This window comes from Balaenoptera ricei, chromosome 10, assembly GCF_028023285.1.
Source record: "Balaenoptera ricei isolate mBalRic1 chromosome 10, mBalRic1.hap2, whole genome shotgun sequence".
Lineage (NCBI taxonomy): Eukaryota > Metazoa > Chordata > Mammalia > Artiodactyla > Balaenopteridae > Balaenoptera > Balaenoptera ricei.
Window position 1 is genome coordinate 10,978,262 of NC_082648.1, and position 18,491 is coordinate 10,996,752.

The window sequence follows — 18,491 nt, forward strand, 5'->3', positions numbered from 1 at the left end:
ACACCATATAATATAATTTCCATTAGTGGGGAAAAAAGAGAAACACAGATAGGGAGGGATAAACCTATTTTAGAACCTCTTTGAGATTTTAGATCAGTTGCTTAACTGGGGGCCTGCCCTACAGGATGTCCTGAGCTTAGACTGCCTTTTAGGGTCACTGCTCCCTGGAAACTCTTGTCTCTAATAACATACCTCCTGTCAGTGCCTTTCTCCTTGAGTCTAGCCCCGCTAGCTTGGTCTGATGTGAATTCTCAGAAGAACAACTTCAAGTTCGCATCAGATAAACATATTAAGATTAATTTTTCCACTTAAAACCCAAGGCGTGTTTTGTCTCAGGCTTGGAGAGAGACTTTTTCTAGAATAAGCAAATGAAGAGAGAGAATTACTGGCAGGGTAGCTTGCTTATGAATTGCAATATATATTTGGGAGAATAATCTAGATGAGTCCATTTCACACTTATATTTTATTAAATCCTTATCTGGGTGGATTTACCTTATCTGGTAATTAGAGGTAAATGTGTGCACTAATTGGGTTATTGTCTCAGCTACCTAGCAGGAAGTTATTCAAGCTTCCTTATCAAGCTCCATGATGATTCTTTCAAGATACCAGCCCACTGGGTCCTTTTAATGGTTCCAGGTGCATGTGTCATGTTCCCTTTGTCAATGGTTTACAGAGAACCTAGTCTACTTTAAAATTATTCTATAAATTTCAAATCAGGAGCCAATTAACAGAATGGGAAAAAGTCTCTACCCAATGCCAGAGTAAACTGTAAAGAAAAAAGTTTCTCTGTATCAAAAGGTAGATGGGACCCTTGGTGAAAGGGTAGATGTGATTGCTTGAGTTGGGAGGGTGAGGGTAACATTAAATACACAGGGAAAGGTGCCATTTTCTGCCATCACTTAGATGGTAGGATGGAAAACTTGCTCCTTGAATCTGCTATGACATTAAATTGGATTGGATGGCTGGCCATTTGGAAATAGAAGTAAACATCAAAGTAATAAGTCTGGCATGAGTAAAGAGGATATTAAAAGGATGAAGTTCAATTAGGGATCATACAAAGTAACTCTCACAGGATGTAAAACCACACGGTCCTAGAGTAAGAAGGGGCAGGAACTGGCTTTGTCAAAGCACGGTCAGAAAGGATCATGGAGCCCTAGAGGACCACAAGCTACACGAGCTGATAATGCAGTGCTGCTATTTAAATAGGGAGCCTATAATGGGAAGCTAAAGAGAAATGTGGCAGGTGGGAAGGACATGGTCAGGTCCTGAGATGCGCCAGTGGGAGGGCTTTATGGTCACTGCTCTCTCCTATAACTCACAAGTGAAATTTGAGAAGGTTCAGAAAACCATTAAAGGTAAGGGGAGCAAGTCTCCTGCTGAAAGGTTAAAAGACTGGGTTTATTTAACCTTGAAAGGAACACCCAAGGACATTCCTCTATCATGGTACTTGATCTAATGTTTTGAGTGTCTGCCCCCGTCACCGGACTATGAGACCAGGACTGTTTAAGCCCATCTCCAGCACCTCACAGGTAGGGTTCCATGAAATCTGGGGACACATTTATACTAAAATCATATTTGCTGTTTATCAGAAATTCAAATTTAAGTAGGTGCCCTGTATTTCTATTTGCTAAGTCTGGCAACCCTACTCACAGTGTAACTGTGGTAACCATCCAATAAATAACCTGTTGAATTCATTGCTATTATGTACTAGGTGTTATGCTAAGTGCAGAGAACAGAAAAACTTAAAAAGCCAGGCAGATGATACAACAGAGGCCTTAGTTAATCCAAGGAACTGTGGAAAGTGGCAGGATTCTGCTAGGAGGTAGAATCCAGGTTGAATCGGGGGCTTACGGAAGGTGGGAGGGGTTTCAGGAGAGATTTTTTTGAGAGAAAGAAGCACAGCTATTGGTCTTTCTTATCCCCAGGCCTCTAGGCCTTAACCATGGACAGCGTGGCAGCCGCTGGGATAGACAGGGACAGATGTGTGGTCAGTGGTGACAGGAAGGTGAGAGAGAGAGAGCGTGCTTGCACAGAGCTCTTCTGATCTTCCCACACCATATTCCGGGCAGTGGTTTATGTAGATATTTAGAGTCTATCTGCTGAATGAATCAATGAAGAGTAGATAGTGAGACTGAAAAACAACGCAACTGATTGTCTAGAGAACACCATTACACTAGGTTTGCATCACAGAGATACGCAAGATAAGGGGCACTAACACAGCATGTCCAAAGTGTGAACTGGCCAGTGGAGACACCTCAATGGTATAGAACATGGGAAGAGAGCTCCCTGGCTTAGCTACTGAGAAGAGGAGCTTCAGACACTGAAACCATTGGGTCTCAGGGTCTTCTCCCAAACCCACATCTAACTTGACTTTCTGGGAATTTTCCAAATGGCGAGGGGTCATTGGGGAGCATCAATCTTTCCTTCATTCGCGGACAAATTACGATAGAGTAGCAACTCTTTACGACAATAAGAACATGATTTATATTGCTAAATAAACTAGTCGAAATGGAAATTAATAATAAACGTAGGGATGTTATAAATTCTCTGGTTTCATCAATAATTCGCAGTGTAGCTAAAGCTGTTTTCTACGTCTTAAAGAGACCTTGAGGTAGAAGCAGTTAGGTTTACTTTTTCTGGGAGTCTGAAAGGACAGACAACTCTTGGGCAATACAGTTAGGGAAGGCTTTAAGGGGAACCCAGGTTTATAGTCTGTCCACTCCTGTGAGAAACTGTTTGGGGTAGGGCCCACTTGCCCAAGGAAATAATATTTGAAGTAGTTGTTTTCTATCACAGCGATGGGTGACTGACATAGATTTAGAAACGACCACTGAGCTCTTACTGTCCACCTAGGAGGATGCTCCGTGTTTTCTCTCAAAAGCCCCACAGGATGGCTGTAAAGAGGGCCCGGGCGCCTGCTGCCCGTGGCAGACACCCTCTTTCCAGGCACCCCTGGATCCAGAGCTATTTTCAGGGAGTCTAAGCACTTCAGAGTGCCACCCCCATCCTCCCCTGCACACATTTCCAGCCCTGGTCCTCCCCACCCCATCTCTGAACCTCACTGAAATAGACAAGTGCAGGGATCCAGGAGGTTAGAGGAAGGGTGGGTCCTAGAGTGGATTAGGAGCAGTTTGTCTATGGCTTTCCAAGCACATGTTAATCATCTACTGGAAACAGCACGAGCTTTGTGAGATGGATTCCGACACAAACCCTGGGTCTGCCATAGGATCTGAACCCTAACATTTACTGAGGGCTTAGTAGGCATGCAACACTATTCTAAGCATTTCACAGTATTATAAGTAGATACAGTATTATACATCTTTAATCAGCACAACAGCTATAATGTAGGTGACATTTTTATCCCCATTCTATAATTAGGAAACTGAGGCACCAGAGGGGCTTAGGAACCCAGCCATATCACATACTTTCCAGTAGCTGAGTCTTAGTTTTCCCTTCTGGAAAGCAGACGTAGCATCTGCCTAAAAGGTCTGGGAGGAGAAGTAAAGAAGACCAAGAATGTAGAGCATCTAGCCCAGGAAGGCAACCCCTGGTCAGGGGTGACTGGTCCACTCTGAGACCGTAACTACGGATGTGGTTTCCATAGTGACTACCATGGATGATGGTCATGGTTGCTCACACTGCAGAGGAACGCACAATACAAAGACTGATTTATTTTTGGCTTTGGAAATGCAATTTTTAATAGGCAGGCTCCAACCTATGAACACGCTGTCCTCAATAGTTCATTTATAAGTCAGCTGTTCAGAAACAGAAATACATTTCCCCAGAGAAAGAAGACTGTAAATGCTTAGCTCATTAAAGGCAATTTAATCCATAAGAAAGCAGAACTTCAGTGTTAATATTATTAGTTTCTGTTCTGGGAACATTCATTCACTTAACACCCTTCTATAATGTACCAGGCACTATCCCAGGAGCTGAACAGACAGAGTTATTGAAAGCATGTCTGTTGCCTCAAGGAGCGCACAGTGCAGTGAAGGAAATGGGCATTGATCAGTGATTCTAGTGGAGGGTGACAGAGGTGGGGTCTGGTGGTGCTAGGAGGATGGGGGCGGGGTAGCTGGGCTGGGGGAGAGGCAGGAGACGGTGATGAAGCGCTGGAGGAAGGGGAAGGGCTTGCCTTTGCTTGGGGTCAGGGCTGGCCCTCACACTTCTCTTTCTGTACTCATACCCCACTTCCTGGGCCCTGCTGCTTTTCTAAGCTCCCCTCCAGGGCTTCCAAAAAGTCCCTATTTTCCTACATGATCCATGTCCACAAAATCAAAAGCCCCATTTTTTCAGTCCAAAGGAATCACATCTAGGCGTCAAAAGGGAGACAATCTTAAAAACAAAAAAGTCTCTGAGGACACAGGGTGGGGGAAGGGTAAGCTGGGACGAAGTGAGAGAGTGGCATGGACTTATATACACTACCAAACGTAAAATAGATAGCTAGTGGGAAGCAGCTGCATAGCACAGGGAGATCAGCTCGGTGCTTTGTGACCACCTAGAGGGGTGGGATAGGGAGGGTGGGAGGGAGGGAGATGCAAGAGGGAGGGGATATGGGGATATATGTATATGTGTAGCTGATTCACTTTGTTATACAGCAGAAACTAACACACCATTGTAAAGCAATTATACTCCAATAACGATGTTAAAAAAAAAAGTCTCACTAACTTGTGATTAAACTATTACTGAATGTCCCCAAGATCTCTTCATTTTAAGTAGCAGATAGTTTAAAATTTTTTAGTTCTTTATATAAACGTTTCAACTAGAAAGCACGTGAAAATGTTCCAAAACAGCAGCGGTCACGCAGACCAATAAGCCCCACTTGCGGACTGCCCTGGGCACCATTTTCTTGCAGGGATTCTTCCTTCCTCGCTGAGCCACGCGTCCTTCAGATCCTGCAAGGACGTCGAGGACGCCGCGCTGTTCTTTTTATGTGCGCGCAGTAGCCCGCATGGGGTGCTGGTTCCAGCGAGGGAGGGGGAGTGGAGGTAGGCTGGCCGCTTGGCTGGGTCATCTGTAACCCGGAGGGACGCGTCCTGGGTGTAGTGGATGGTGTGTGATTTCACGACCCTTCAAACCGCAAACTGCGGGCACATCGTGAAGACTCTTCAGGAGGGGCTGGAGAACTGCCCAGCTTCCCAACAAGTCCTCCCTGCAACTCCCAGCCCCGCTCCTGTCACCGAGACCACGCCGCCAGGCAGAGGGGCCCGCCCTGCTGTGAGCTGTGTCTGGCCCGTGCCACCCCCAGCAGAGACGACCAGGGCGACAATTACGTGATTCCGTTAAAAGCCTCTTTTTGATGACTCGGGACTGAGAGGAGAGACTGTAATTCTAACTCAAGAGGAGGCTCTGAAGTGCTGCGGTGAGGAGAAAGGGTGAGGCGGTCAAGAGAGCAGTCAGTCCTCCCAGCTGTGATTACCAGGAAGACTCCTGCTCTGTGTACAGCAGCTCCTGGATGAACCCTGCAGGCCTCTTCCAAAGAAATGAATCTCACGATGTGAGATCGTCGTGTTCATTGATTTCTCCGTGCGTGCGTGCGTGCATGCATGTGTGTGTGTGTGTGTGTGTGTGTGTGTTGATCGTTTTGTGCCCTTTCCATGGTGGCTCATGCTTGCCCTTGACTGTAGGTATTCTGAGTATGGATACATTTATGGTTACACCTGACCCCCCAGCTTACGGATGTCCACATGTCCCGTGAACTGTTATTTATAGTTGTCAGACCACCGGGGAATTTAAAGAATCAAGCTCTTCCGTCTACACTGTTTGGACCCCAAGTCAGCCCAAATCTTGTCAGACCTAGTGGTGACTTCCCACGCCAGGGCCCGATTCTCGCCAGGGCAGTGGATGCTCGGGGAGCTGGCGTCGACTTGACTCTGCCTCCGTTCCCACTTGAAACCCCTCGTCCCCCTTCGTCGGCATCAGAGGATTAAAACGACCACACTGGCCGCCACCTCTTCTCATCGCAACCTGCAATCACTGCTGTGCTGAAGGCTGCTTGGCTCTTCGGCGCTGGAATATCAGTTTGCATAATGAAGCAGGTGAGACAGCCTCTTGCCTGTTCAGGCGGCCCCGACTAGCAGAGAGAAAGGGATTTGGCCGTAACTGGCTGGAATTAATCTGACGTGCTTTTATAAGGAGAAAAGGAAAAAAGCAGAAATTGCTCAGCACGTCCAGTCAAAGCCGCATTTGCACCCTCTGGTGCGTGCGCGCGTTTGCAGTGATGGGTGGGCGTGTCCCGTAAAGACACGTAAGTGGATGACCTTGTGGTTCAGGTGCATTTTTTCACCTGGGAGCATCACTCCCCAGTGGCACTTCTGCCCGGGAGGTATGCAGCCGCAGCGTGCTTCCTAACGCGATGCTGTTTGCCATCTTGTCTAGTTTGTACTTGAGGCCACCAGGGGACATCACTAGACGTCACAGCGTGCTCTCTTCAGTACCAGGATGACACCCAGCTCAACGGCTCTTTTGTACTCGGTCCAAAAAAGGCCAAGTCCCAGCTGTCTCACGGTCTGCTGGCAATCAGTTCTTGCAAGAAACGGAACTGCCTTATCCTTAACTCAGAACCCGCTGCCCTGCAAATGATGAGCTGGGAGATGGGTGAGGAAGTTTGAAGGAATTAAGCATTTAGCACATTTACTATCGAGGTGGTTTCTAGACTTAAGCCATTGATGGTCTCCTAGCCACAGGCACTTCAGAAGCAGTGAGTAAACCCTGTTTTTGCTTTAGTTCCCTCCTAAGAGGAGGATGGAGGTGGGGAGAAGGATACATTTCCCTCCTCTCCAATTCTTTCCTCTTTCTTGAGAGTAGGATCTTTTCTCTTCTGGCCAGATTAAGTAAGTATGTATATTGGTTACTTCCTGGAAGGGAGAAAACATGGTGCCCGACAACATTCTGTGTCTCTTTGATTCATTCATCCAGTCAACACTCATTAAGTAAGTGGCTCTTAAAGGTGCGAGGGGCTATGAGTTCAGAAACAAAGACAATAGAGCCTTTGGCTATTCCTAGATTGGAGTGAACAGAAGTCTCTTCCAGGTTCCTGTGCAACCACAGCTGGGTAGAGGGTCTACCCACTCTCAGTGGGTTGGTGGGGTTCCATCATCACCTCCTTGAGAATCCGAGAAGCCAGGTCAGACAGGGTCCCGTGACAGGGGCTTGACTGGATTCTGCTGCCCCAGGCCCGTGTCTCTAGAAGCGTGTCCCTCCTCCCCGTGTCCACACAGAGAGGACATGGGGCTACGGCAGTGCAGTAAGACAGGACGGTCGCAGGCTCTGGAGTCAGCTCTCCCTGGATCAAATCCGATGCCCTCACTTGCTAGTTGTGTGACTTCAGCGAATTGGCTTATCCCTTAAATGACTCTCCTCATCTATAGAAAGATGTCGATAATCTCTACCGCAAAGGGTGGGCAGGAGGATTAAAGGAGTCACAGATGTGAAGAGTCTGACAACAGGTACATAGTGTGTGTTCACTAAATAGTTCAATCATTGTTCATTAATAAGGGCCGAGGCGGCCGAGTGTCTGCAGGAACCCCAGGTGCTACCACCGGGCCAAGTGAAGCCAGCTCTTACGGGACCTGCCCCTGAGCTGTTCTCCCCCGTTCCCTGGGGGGCCTGGGGTGGAAAGCAGAGAGTAGGAGGAGCCAGAGGCGGGCAGCGCCCACCTCGTGGTGCCGTAGTGAGCCGGCATGGATGCCCTCTTGACAAGGCCGCTGTGCAAAGCAGACTCTTCTCCTGGTCAGGCAAGTTCACGGGTTCCCCGAGAGCCTCTCGGTGAGCACCTTGGTCTCGCTCCCTAAAGGCAGCTGCCTGTCTACATCAACCCCTCCGGCTCCCCCATTGGCTGCCGCCCCCTCCCATGTATCTGTGGATGGGCAGCTGCCTCATCCTGAGCAGGAAGCCCAGTGGGCAGGGACCTTTAAAATCACCTCCCTCCACTCCCGGCCCAGACTGGCCCCCTCCGGCCCGAGTGGCCGGATGTGGACTTGAGGGATGCAGACCTGACCTGCCGTGGGTGGGAGCCTGGCCCACCCACCGGGCCACTGGCCAAGACCTGTCACCTGGGTCTTCTCAGGTTTGGGGCAAATGCCAGCCCCTCCCCCATTCTAACCACAGGGGTGAATCCCAAGCTCTCCCAGTGACCCCCTCAAAGCCCCTTCAGTAGGTCTGAGGGGTGGGAGAAAAGTGGAGGGGGGCACAGGCCTCCAATAACTTCCCCCCAGAGTAGTTTCCTCGCTCAACCCTTTTCAGATGTCTGGTTTCCTGGCTGCGTCCTGGCAGGTCCTGCTCAGGCGGCAGCTTTTGCCACCTGGACTTTTATTTCCAGCTGGATGGACAGAGTCCTGTTTCATTTGAAAGGGTTCCCTGAGTGACTTTGGTATCAAGACTCGGCCCTAACTCACCCCTTCCTGGGTGTCCCCAACACAGACAGGTCTACATGGACAGACTAATCCTATAACGATTACAGAGAGGATTCAGAACCCCGATTTTCCTCCTCCCGACTCTGCCTCCTGAAAGTCTAAGCTGCCTGCACCTCGGGGACCCTCCATGCGGGCAACTCTCAGGACCACATTGGCCTGGAGCCATTGCCCTTGACGCTCTGAATCTGATCTGCCCAAATAGGGCAGAAGAAATGTCTGAGGCTATGGTGCCTGTAGAGCATGAGCCGTCTCTCCTTGGCTCTCTGTGACCCTCGCTGGCAAGGAAACCTTGATATGACTTGTAGAAGAAATGGTTGGGCTTCCCCAGCCTCAGGCTCTCTCAGCCACCACCCTCCCCCCACTCCGAACCTCCCCTTCCCTACCTTCCTGGCCCTAGCACGTGCCCAGCTAGCCCGGCTATGCAGAAGGGTTCCCAAAATACAACAGACTGCACACGGCCCACTGAGGCCCTCGCCCACTTCTCTTGCCACCATTATGGGGTGGAGGTGTACTGGAGGCGCCAAAAGACCAAAACAAAGGCCCAGAGCCAGCCCGGGCCACAGTTTGCACTGTGAATACGATTCTGACATCTGTAAAACTTGATTCATTTTAGGTCTGATGCCTTTGGCCACATATAAATTTTCATGGCTGCATTAATTTGTCTCAAAGGACTTGAACTTAGTTGCCCAGAAGTGAAACACTAATTCTTAATAAATCCTCAAAACACAAGCCAAGATTTCATCAGCCTGTAAAAGCCCCCTTTACGGAAACATTTATTTCTAATTTTTGATTTTAACCAGAGAGAAAAGGATGTTGAGGAACCCTCTTATTTTTCTTGGACATCTATAAACTTCGGAATAAAAAAACTGCTTTCAACAGTTAGCTAAATGCAACGGCTCCCTTCTCTCGGAACCAGAGACTTGACCATAAGTAGATTCGAACTTCTATGGGATTCCCCAGGGCCGCTTGCTCTTCCCAACCTGGAAGAGATGGCCTGACCAGAGAGGTCCCATATGGAAGCCACATAGATAAATTCAAGGACCTGACCTGTTCAGAGATGCGCTCACTATTTTCTCCCAGTCTCAGCGCACCCAAAGCTTGAGTACTGCACTTGGTGGTACATGCTTTGAGTTTTGTTAATAAAATTGTTTGCTGTCTATTGCTGGCTTTCACTTGGGGTCAATTCAGGTGGGGAAATTGTGAATTCATCCTCATGCTAATTTGTGTAGTAGCAATTTAAAACAATATCATGGCTTCAGGAAGGCATCTATCTCTCCAATACCTTGCACAGGACCACCTTTCTAAGAAGAGATATACAGAGCAGATCTAGCTTACAATTGGGTTCTGATGGGTTTTTTTTCTTTTTTTCTTTCCTTCTTTCTCTTTCCTTCCTTTTCTTTCTTTTCTTCTTCCTTCCTTCATTTCATTTTTGTTTCATTTCACAAAATGATGGTTCCACTAATATCAGCAGAATGAGACAAAACTTTCTTTTTTTTCCCGGTAAAGACGTCCTTTCTCAGATCAACTCTGTAAAATGGAAGTTCCTATGGACATGGGAAACTTGCATTCCTTATGCAGCTTTGTTAAGTGTCAAGTTCCTAATTACCCAGTTATCCTGTTATCTTTATGTAGTTTTGGAGGATGGAGGTATACATATCTATACACACATATGCACACACATACATGCATATGTGAGTGTGTACTCCTATGTAACAGGGAAGATACATTCATCTACATGAAGAGAGAGGACACCTGTTTGCCTCTGATGAGCAAAACATCACCTGTGCCTGATGATCAAATAATGTCCCTTGCAGTCCCGTGATATGAACAGCACAGTGAAATCCAGAATATAAGAGGGCTGCATTAATAATATTTTCCCCAGAAGAGTTGTGAAAATGATACATCTTACAAAAACATGTCCTCAGTCCCCTTTGACAATGACCTCCCTGCTCAGAGGTCTAGTAGAAGGCTGCGCGGGGAGTGTACACGCAGATAACACGCTACATCCTGGGAGAAACTAACAGTAATCAGGCTCAAGGACAGAGCAAAAGGGAGCACACAGTGACACGCGGGATTTTCATTGTCTCCTTAAAATTAACCAGCAGGGAGAAGACTCCCTCTGGGTGTAAACCATGTCTCTGCAAATCTTCAGGGCGACGTAGATCTGTTCTTCCAAGCAGAGGAGATTAGTGGGAAGAGGAACTGAACTGGATTCTGCTGTAGGAAATACCCACTTTGGAAGGACGGGGCGGGGTAGTTGACAAGAGCAGGTGAGTGGGAGGAGCACCAGGGTTTAGTGGGGGCCAAGCCCCTGAGAGTGCAGGTTACCGGAGGGGCACTGAGGCCCCGTGTTTGTTTCCGGTGGCTGCCGTAGCAAACCACTGGTGGCTTAGAACAATACAAATTTATTCTCACATGTTCTGGAGGCCAGGAGTCCAAAATCAAGGTGTCAGTGGGGCTGCGCTCCCTCCAGAAGCTCTAGGGGAGAATCCACTCCTTGCCTCTCCTAACCTCCGGTGGCTCCAGGTGTTTCTGCGGCTGCCACACTCCTGTCTCTGCCTCACTTCTCCTGGTCTGCTCTTCTGCGTCAGCTCTCTCTCTGCCTTTCTCTCGTAAGGACACTTGTCATCGGATTTAGCAGCAATCCAGGACGGTCATAACCTGAGATGCTCAACTTAACTACATCTGCAAAGATCTTTTTTTTCCAAATAAGGTCACCACTCACAGGTTCCAGGGATTAGGATGTGGACGTTATCTTTTGGGGGACCACCATTCAACCCCTAGAAGCCCCAGCAGTATAGCAGAGGTGGGAGGTGAGGTATCCTGTGTGGGAAGTCACAGAAGGTCAGGAAGCAGGTGGTCATTCAAGGAGAGAAGGGCAGAGTGAGGCCTGATGCTATAAAGGGGACACAAGAAGGAGAGAAAGGGGACCCTGGGGCTCCCTCGAGCTCAGCAATCAACACGGGGACACCTGTATCCCTGGACCGGGAGGGTGACCACTGCTAAGCCCTACTGGATGCCTCAGTCAAGGCAGCCGGTCAAGAATGGACTCGGGAATTAGAGTTCAAGGGGGCCAGCTGGGGGCCATAAGTAGTCCCGTTCTCAAATAAACCTAGAGAAGTGGTGAGAGCTGACCCTGAGCGACAGAGCTGGGCTGCTTAAGCCCCAGGGCTTTGTTCTGGATGCATTTGGATGGAGGCCGCCCTGGCAGGAATGAGTGGGTTCAGTACTTGGGGTGGTGGTCCATGCATGGTGTCAGATTGGTTCAGCTAATTAGGAGACAAAGGGGCACGTGTCCCTTCTCCCACCCATGTGTGTCCTGTACCCCGTACAGTCCCAGGGTTTGGGGAGTTTTCTTCTCTTGTCACTTCCTCCAGAACTGCTCCTGACCAGCTGTAACAAAAGGACCAGACTCCCGACAGGTCCAAGGGACTCCATGTAATAAATCACCCCCTTTTTTTGCTCAGCTACCTGGAGGCCCAGCCCAGCCCTCATTTCTAGGTCCCCGGCTAGTTGGTCATTCCTGTTGCTTTCCCTGGTGAGCTACTTTTAGCTCACTATTCCATGACCTGACCAAGATGGTCTGGGCCAGGACCAGGGTGTGACAGATGAGGCTTGAGGTCAGCTGTCTCCCACTGGCTTCTGGCCTAAAGTTAATAGGGCAAGGAAATACCATTTGTACAGTGGCAAGCAAGGCCCATTTCCTCACGCATGCTCAAATGCCATCTACGCATCACACATCAGTGTAGTTGTGGTGTAAATATGCTTATCCCCAGGCTGGTTTTCTTCCAGGATGCACACTGACACATTTGTTTGCGTGCTGATTTAAAAAGCCATACACTGCCTATCTGCCAAAAGGACATGAGACAGCTTCCAGACTCTATGGAACTTCTCAGAAACTCAGAATAATCATTATCTAGAAAAGCCACGGGGTTCTTACTTAAGTTTTTAGAAGGCTATCCTGATTGCACCTTCAATGTTGCAGGCGAAGAGGTCTGCCCTCATTAACCAGATAAACACCTTTTGACATTTAAAGTTCATAAAGTTCCTGTAGTTCCTTGAGGAAAAGAACAGCAAAATACAATGCGGGCCTATGTCACACTGGAGGCAGGAATGTGTAAGGTGGGACGCAGCCTCGGGAGCCCCCTGGCCTGACGGCAGCCCCTAGTGACCTTGACAGCCTCTGCCTCCCCGCAGGCTTCCTTCACCCCCTGAACCTATCACTGACCCTTCTCTGTCCTGCTGCCACCCCTCTGCCACCCTCCAACAGTGGCTTAAAGCTCACGGTCACAATAGGCCCAGGCTGAAGTCCATTTGTGGGCCATTAGCCTGCCCAGGTCCAGGAAAGCACCACCATTCTCTGTTCAAAGGAACGCCTCTGAAAGACTTATTAAATAAAGGGCAAGTGTTAAAATACTATCTACTTATTTTGGATCAGTTAATCAGATAGCTCCTCTTTAGTAGAGGAAAAGGATCTCACTCGTTAAGCTTCGGGAAGGTAGATGGGAAGGTTAAGAAGAAAGGGGATTAACTGGAAAGAGCGCTGGCATCTGAACACGGGGGCACACTGTTGCGGGGCTGCTAGCCAGCCAGGAACAGCAGAAGGGCAAATGACTTAACCTCTCCAAGCTTCAATTTCCTCATCTACAAATGAAGGTATTATTATAGAAGCACCATTACATAAGATAATCTATGTAATGTATTTGGCGTTACGCCTGGCTCCCGAGAGCTGAAAAAAATGTTTGCAGAGATATCAGTGTTGAAGTCATATTAATAATAATGATAATTGCTATTATTATTGTCAGTACTAGTAGTAGAAGTAGTAATAGCAGACTTGGCAGTGGTAGTTTACGGTGACCTGAGAAGGGTTAGGTTAAGTGGAACCAAAACTGAAGGTCACTGAATGAGAGGGTAGGAGATTCAATGAGGAAGTGGGTGGGGTGTAGGGGTGTCAATACCAATCCTTAGCTCTGTCATAACTTTGTCTGGGATTCACTACAAGGGAGACATCCTGGCAAAGTGATTTTTAAAGCCAGACACACAGGAACTCAAACCCTGGCTCTGTCACTTGATAATGTGTGACTTTAGGGAATCACGAAACTTCCCAGAGTCTCAGTGTCCTTATTTGTAAAATGGGAATAATCATACCTGATGAAGATTATTCATATAACATATATGTAAATACTTAATGTATCCAGTGCCCGGAAAATATGTCTCCTGTTCGCCTGGCCAAACTCTCTCCCCTCCATACTGTGGTTGGCCTACTGCGAAATGAGAAATCCATCTGGATAGCTGAGAATATGAGAATGAGCATTGTGGGCTCTTCGTTAAGAGAAGAAGATGTCACCAGCTTCCTTATACCCTCCTCCCACTGGGAGAGCTGATGGAATGTACAGTAGAGCTGCTAAATGTTAGAACTTTCACCCATTCTTAGTTATAGCAGGTAGTGGAATAATTCTGAATTCAATGATGTAATGTGCTATTCCAAGATGGAAGCCATCCAATAAAAAAGGAGCCCCCAAATAGGATTTCATGGAAATTTAACTCTGAACATTCTGACTTTGTACCTTAACATAAATGAGATCTGGGAACATTTTCCTGCCATAAAGTTGAAGATAATTTCTTAAAATATCTAAATCTAATGACTACAAATATCTCCCCATCATCACTCCAAAATATGTATCATTTGGTCTGAGTTACATAGAAGATATGTCATCTGCGATCGTCAAAACAAGTTTAGAAACCCTTCTCCACTTTAAATGTTACCTTCCTTGATGAAAATTTAATTACACTGAAAAGAGAGTCTTCAAAATCACCTCATTTCTGTTCTCAATGTTATCATTTTGAAGACTTTACTATTTCCTTTTGCTAAATTCACAGAATATACTTCCTCTCATGTAAAGTCATTCTCAAGACTTAGTTTTCTTTAGGTGTTTTGAAGTAAAACTAATAAGAATTTTGACATTTTAAGTGCACTTTCAGAAAACTCTCTGACTTACAATACTGTTCCTGACACTGACCTGCAGTTGTATGTCATTGGTTACTTAAATGTTTTCTATACTTCTGTGAATTATGTTGACACTTTCTGGTCAGATGCTTACAATTCACTATTTTGTCATTTGCAGAGTTCTGAAATGGGTCAGATAATCATTTTCAAACTGAACAGCTGTTAAAGGGTTCTTGCTCTCTTGCTGCTTTCTTTGCCTGTAATGCTTAGTCCATTGCTCTGTGCGAGAGACTCTGAAATTAGTATACCATCTCTCCCTCTCTCCCTATAGGCTTTTTGTAAAAATGATAACCAAGTTATGGTCACTGACCTTGTGAAGCTCATGGTCAAATAAGGGGAGATATGGACAGGTACACGTCTGTAGATTACAATGTGGGAGACAAGTGCTATAATAAAGGTATGAATGATTGCCATGACAGAAGAGACAATGGCTAACTTCCCAGATGAGCCCAGATGGGAAGGCTTTGCAAATAAAGGGATCTCTGATCTGTGTCTTGCAATTTCAGTAGGAGTTTGGGGAGTGAAGAAGTAAGGAGAAGAACACCCCAGGCAGATGCAGAGAGGCGTCGCTGGGAAGGATAAGGAGGCAAGAATGTCTACAACATAGGATGCAAGAGTCTACGCACTGGCCGATGAGACGGAATCGCTGGTGCACACTGGGAATCATTTGTAAAAGCTCTGAGCGCCACGTCTGAAAAAAGTCGTCTTTATTCTGTAGGCAATGGAGCCACTCAAGTTCTTTAAGCAAAGATGGGATCCAACTTTTCAGAACATAACCAACGTGGTGTGGAGGACAGACAGAGGCAGAGCCTCTCTGTTCAAGCAGCCCAGAACAATATGTTCTTTTGAAACCACAGAAGGGAAAACAGTCTCCCTCCATCTCAATTATGCTTAGTTCAAGTAGAAAATCATCCAGCTGTTGCCGGATGGCCCTAGAGAGGATCAGAAACATAAATACAGTGTCCTAACCAATTCTCAGAGGAAACGGAAGAAAACACCATGATAATTGTGGTGGATCCCTCACTTAACAGCCCAGAGTCCCCGGAAGGGCTGTGGCCCACCACCCTTCGACCATTTTATTTACTGCATGGTGACACGGTCCCACCACACTCTGCACGGGGACATAATCTGCCACACCCCTGCCGTTCCCTGATGTGAGGATACGGTCCTCCGTACCCCTGACAGATCCACATGTGGGGACATGGTCTGTCACGTTTCTGCCACATTCGTGTCTCAGGGTGGCCGTGGCCCACCTCAGCTCCGCCACATCCAAGTACGGAGGCCTGAGGAATCAGCTGTTCTCAGCACCACGACTGCCCAGGTCACAGAAATAGGCACAAAAAGTAGTTGTAGAAAGGGATGAAGGGAGAGGTCTAGCTCAAAGTTTCTGAGAGGATCAAAATGGTAAAGGAAGGATGCTGACAAAGGAACAAGGAGAGAAAGGTTTAAAGTGAATTAAGTAATAGATGGATGAATATCTGAAGAAATGCATAATAAATCATGTGTTAGAAGAAAAGAAGTAAAAAAAAAAAAAAAAAGCTTAAAAATAAGGGAGAAAGGGGCTTCCCTGGTGGCGCAGTGGTTGAAAATAAGGGAGAAGGAAATAGAAGAGAGGGAATGTTTTTAAAAGTAAGGAAGAAAAATAAAGTGAAAAGGAAGACAAACCAGAGAAAGAGCCAACCTAAAGAGGTAAACATCGTGAGTGATCCATGTATGCGTGTGTGTGTATATATATATATATTTATTTTTCATTCCCTTAAGAAGCTGTTTATCTTCCCTATGCTTTTGAATGTCCTTGGTGAGTAATGATGAGTAGATGGAGAAATCATAACTTGAGTCCCCAAAGAGAATATCTCCTCCTTTTCGTTCTTCTCAAACCATTTGCTAAGTGTTTAAGGTTTTGTCTTGGGGAAAGCTGACCCATGTGATAAAGCATTAACTACATATGACCTGTGTGGTCTAAACACACATCTGTCTATATCACATAGTTTCGTCCTGGGGGAAGGGGTGGGAAATCACATTTTCTAAATCTTAAGGAAACAGAGAAGAGGAGACATTGTAAGTGAAAGCCTCCGGAGTGATCTGGGGTATCCAGGGGCTCTCCTGGGCACTCCAGGATGGTAGCCGCTAGTACTGGGGTTGGACCAGAGCTCCCACGGAACCTGTGTTGCTTCCAGCAGACCTAGAGAGTCACATGTACTGAGCCTGGGTTTTACACATCCTCACCCAGAAAACATGGCAACCAGCAGACACTTACTTCCCTTCCTCTCCTCACGGCACAGGCCAGCAGGGAGGCCTGTGGTTGGTACGGGGACAACCCATTCGTCGGCACCCCCCGACCCAGTTAAATAGCAGCTACTTTTCTTCAGGACACAATGAGAACAATCCTTCATTCTCAACCCTGGGAACCCACGAGTGGGCAGAGGAACAAAGGGGGAGCGCGCAGGCGAACAGCCCTGGGAGGGAAATGAAGGCCGTGACGGGCCGGCACCCTCAGCGTGGGTGCGTGGGGCGGTCCTCTAATAACAGCCCAAACGCACAGCCCTGTGCTACTGACAGGCCACCTGAGCGTCCCAGACAAGAGGAACCCTGTACTCAGAGAACCGCTAACACACCAAGCCCCTCATTTGCAGCCCAGGGCGTGCTGGTGACAACCTTTCACAAATGAGAAGGCGAACGTGAAGTAATATTATTTCGGTGGGGAAACTGAATTCTGCTCCCGTGTCCCCATTTCAGGAGCCATAAGGAAGAACGGTCGATTCTAAAGATTTAGGAAATTAACCGGTCCGTGAGAGCTCTGAGTGTGGCTCAGAATGGGACTGGGGGAAAGACGGGAGGTTTCAAATGGTGCTCCTACCTTTTTGTCACTCAGGCCGGAAACCTGGTCCACATACTCCTCTTGGATCATGAAGGCAGCTAAGTTGGCAGTGTAGCTGGCCAGGAAGATGACAGCAAAGAAGGCCCACACCGACACCATGATCTTGGAGGTGGTCCCCTTTGGGTTCTGCACGGGGACGGAGTTGTTAAACACCAGACCCCACAGTAACCAAATAGCTTTGCCGATGGTGAAAGATGGGCCACCCGGCTCTGGCAGGACAAAAAGACAAGGACAGAAGGTTAAGACAGAGTCACTGGTTCTATTTAAACCTACAAGTACATAGAGCCGGTAAGTTCCTGCTCAGAGCAGGAAACCCGCCAGCGACGCCCCAGCCCTAAAGCTACCCTTAGGTAGCTTTTTCAGTTGAGAGCTGTGTCTCTCTTCTCCTGGGACCCACAGGAAGGTGGAAGAGAAAAACCAGAGGCCTGGGGTGTGTGCGGGCTCTTACTCCAACCAACGATCATGACTCAGCCAGGGCACCGCAGGAGCCAGCTTCCTGCCCTGATGGATGTAAGACCCTTAAGGGCCCATCAAGACTGAGTAACGAAGGCAACCATCCCACTATGGTCACACTTGCATCCTCATTACCATGTTCCCCAAATTTATATTTGTATCTCCCGAGAAAGCATTTCAATTTCAAAGAAGGTCAGCGAGAACCTTGTGGGGTCTTTTTCTCCCACTAGTCGTAGATCTCCTCCAATTTTAGTCACGGATGCCGCCTTGAATGCACTTGATCCTGATTCTTCCGTGGCTTCCAGCTCTTAGCACTCAATGTTTTGAAGGCAGCCTTGACCTCACTCCAGGGCCAACACCTCCCACCTGGTCCCCTCCAGGAGTGCCTGCCTTCCGTGTAAAAGAATACCAGGCGGCCCAGAGAGTCTGCCAGAGATCCCTGGCTTGGCCACATGTGTCTGAGGGCGGAAAGGTAGGCTGTCTTTGTCCTCCACCCAACCTTCACACAGATCACGCCGGGCTTCTGCCCACATATTTATTGTGACCTCTCTGCTTTCTCTGCTTGGCGATGGTGAAATCTTGCCTGCTGTCTGGGTCTGCACGCAGCCCCTCCTCTGCAGAAACGAACATCTGCCTGCACAGTTTTACAGCACATTAGCACAGGTGTTTCGATGCTATCTGTGATCCTGAGAGCATCTGCTCAGTCACCCAAATCATCAGTGACTACACGTGTCGAGCC

General features: G+C 47.7%; 1 protein-coding gene across 1 annotated transcript in view; it reads right to left on the reverse strand.

Moving 5' to 3' along the window:
• Window positions 1–18,491, reverse strand: part of GRIN2B (glutamate ionotropic receptor NMDA type subunit 2B) — a 412,485-nt gene that overhangs the window by 23,769 nt on the left and 370,225 nt on the right. The window contains exon 9 of the mRNA XM_059934495.1: window positions 17,279–17,508. Coding sequence (XP_059790478.1) covers window positions 17,279–17,508 — 230 coding nt within the window. The remainder of the gene's footprint in view (window positions 1–17,278; window positions 17,509–18,491) is intronic.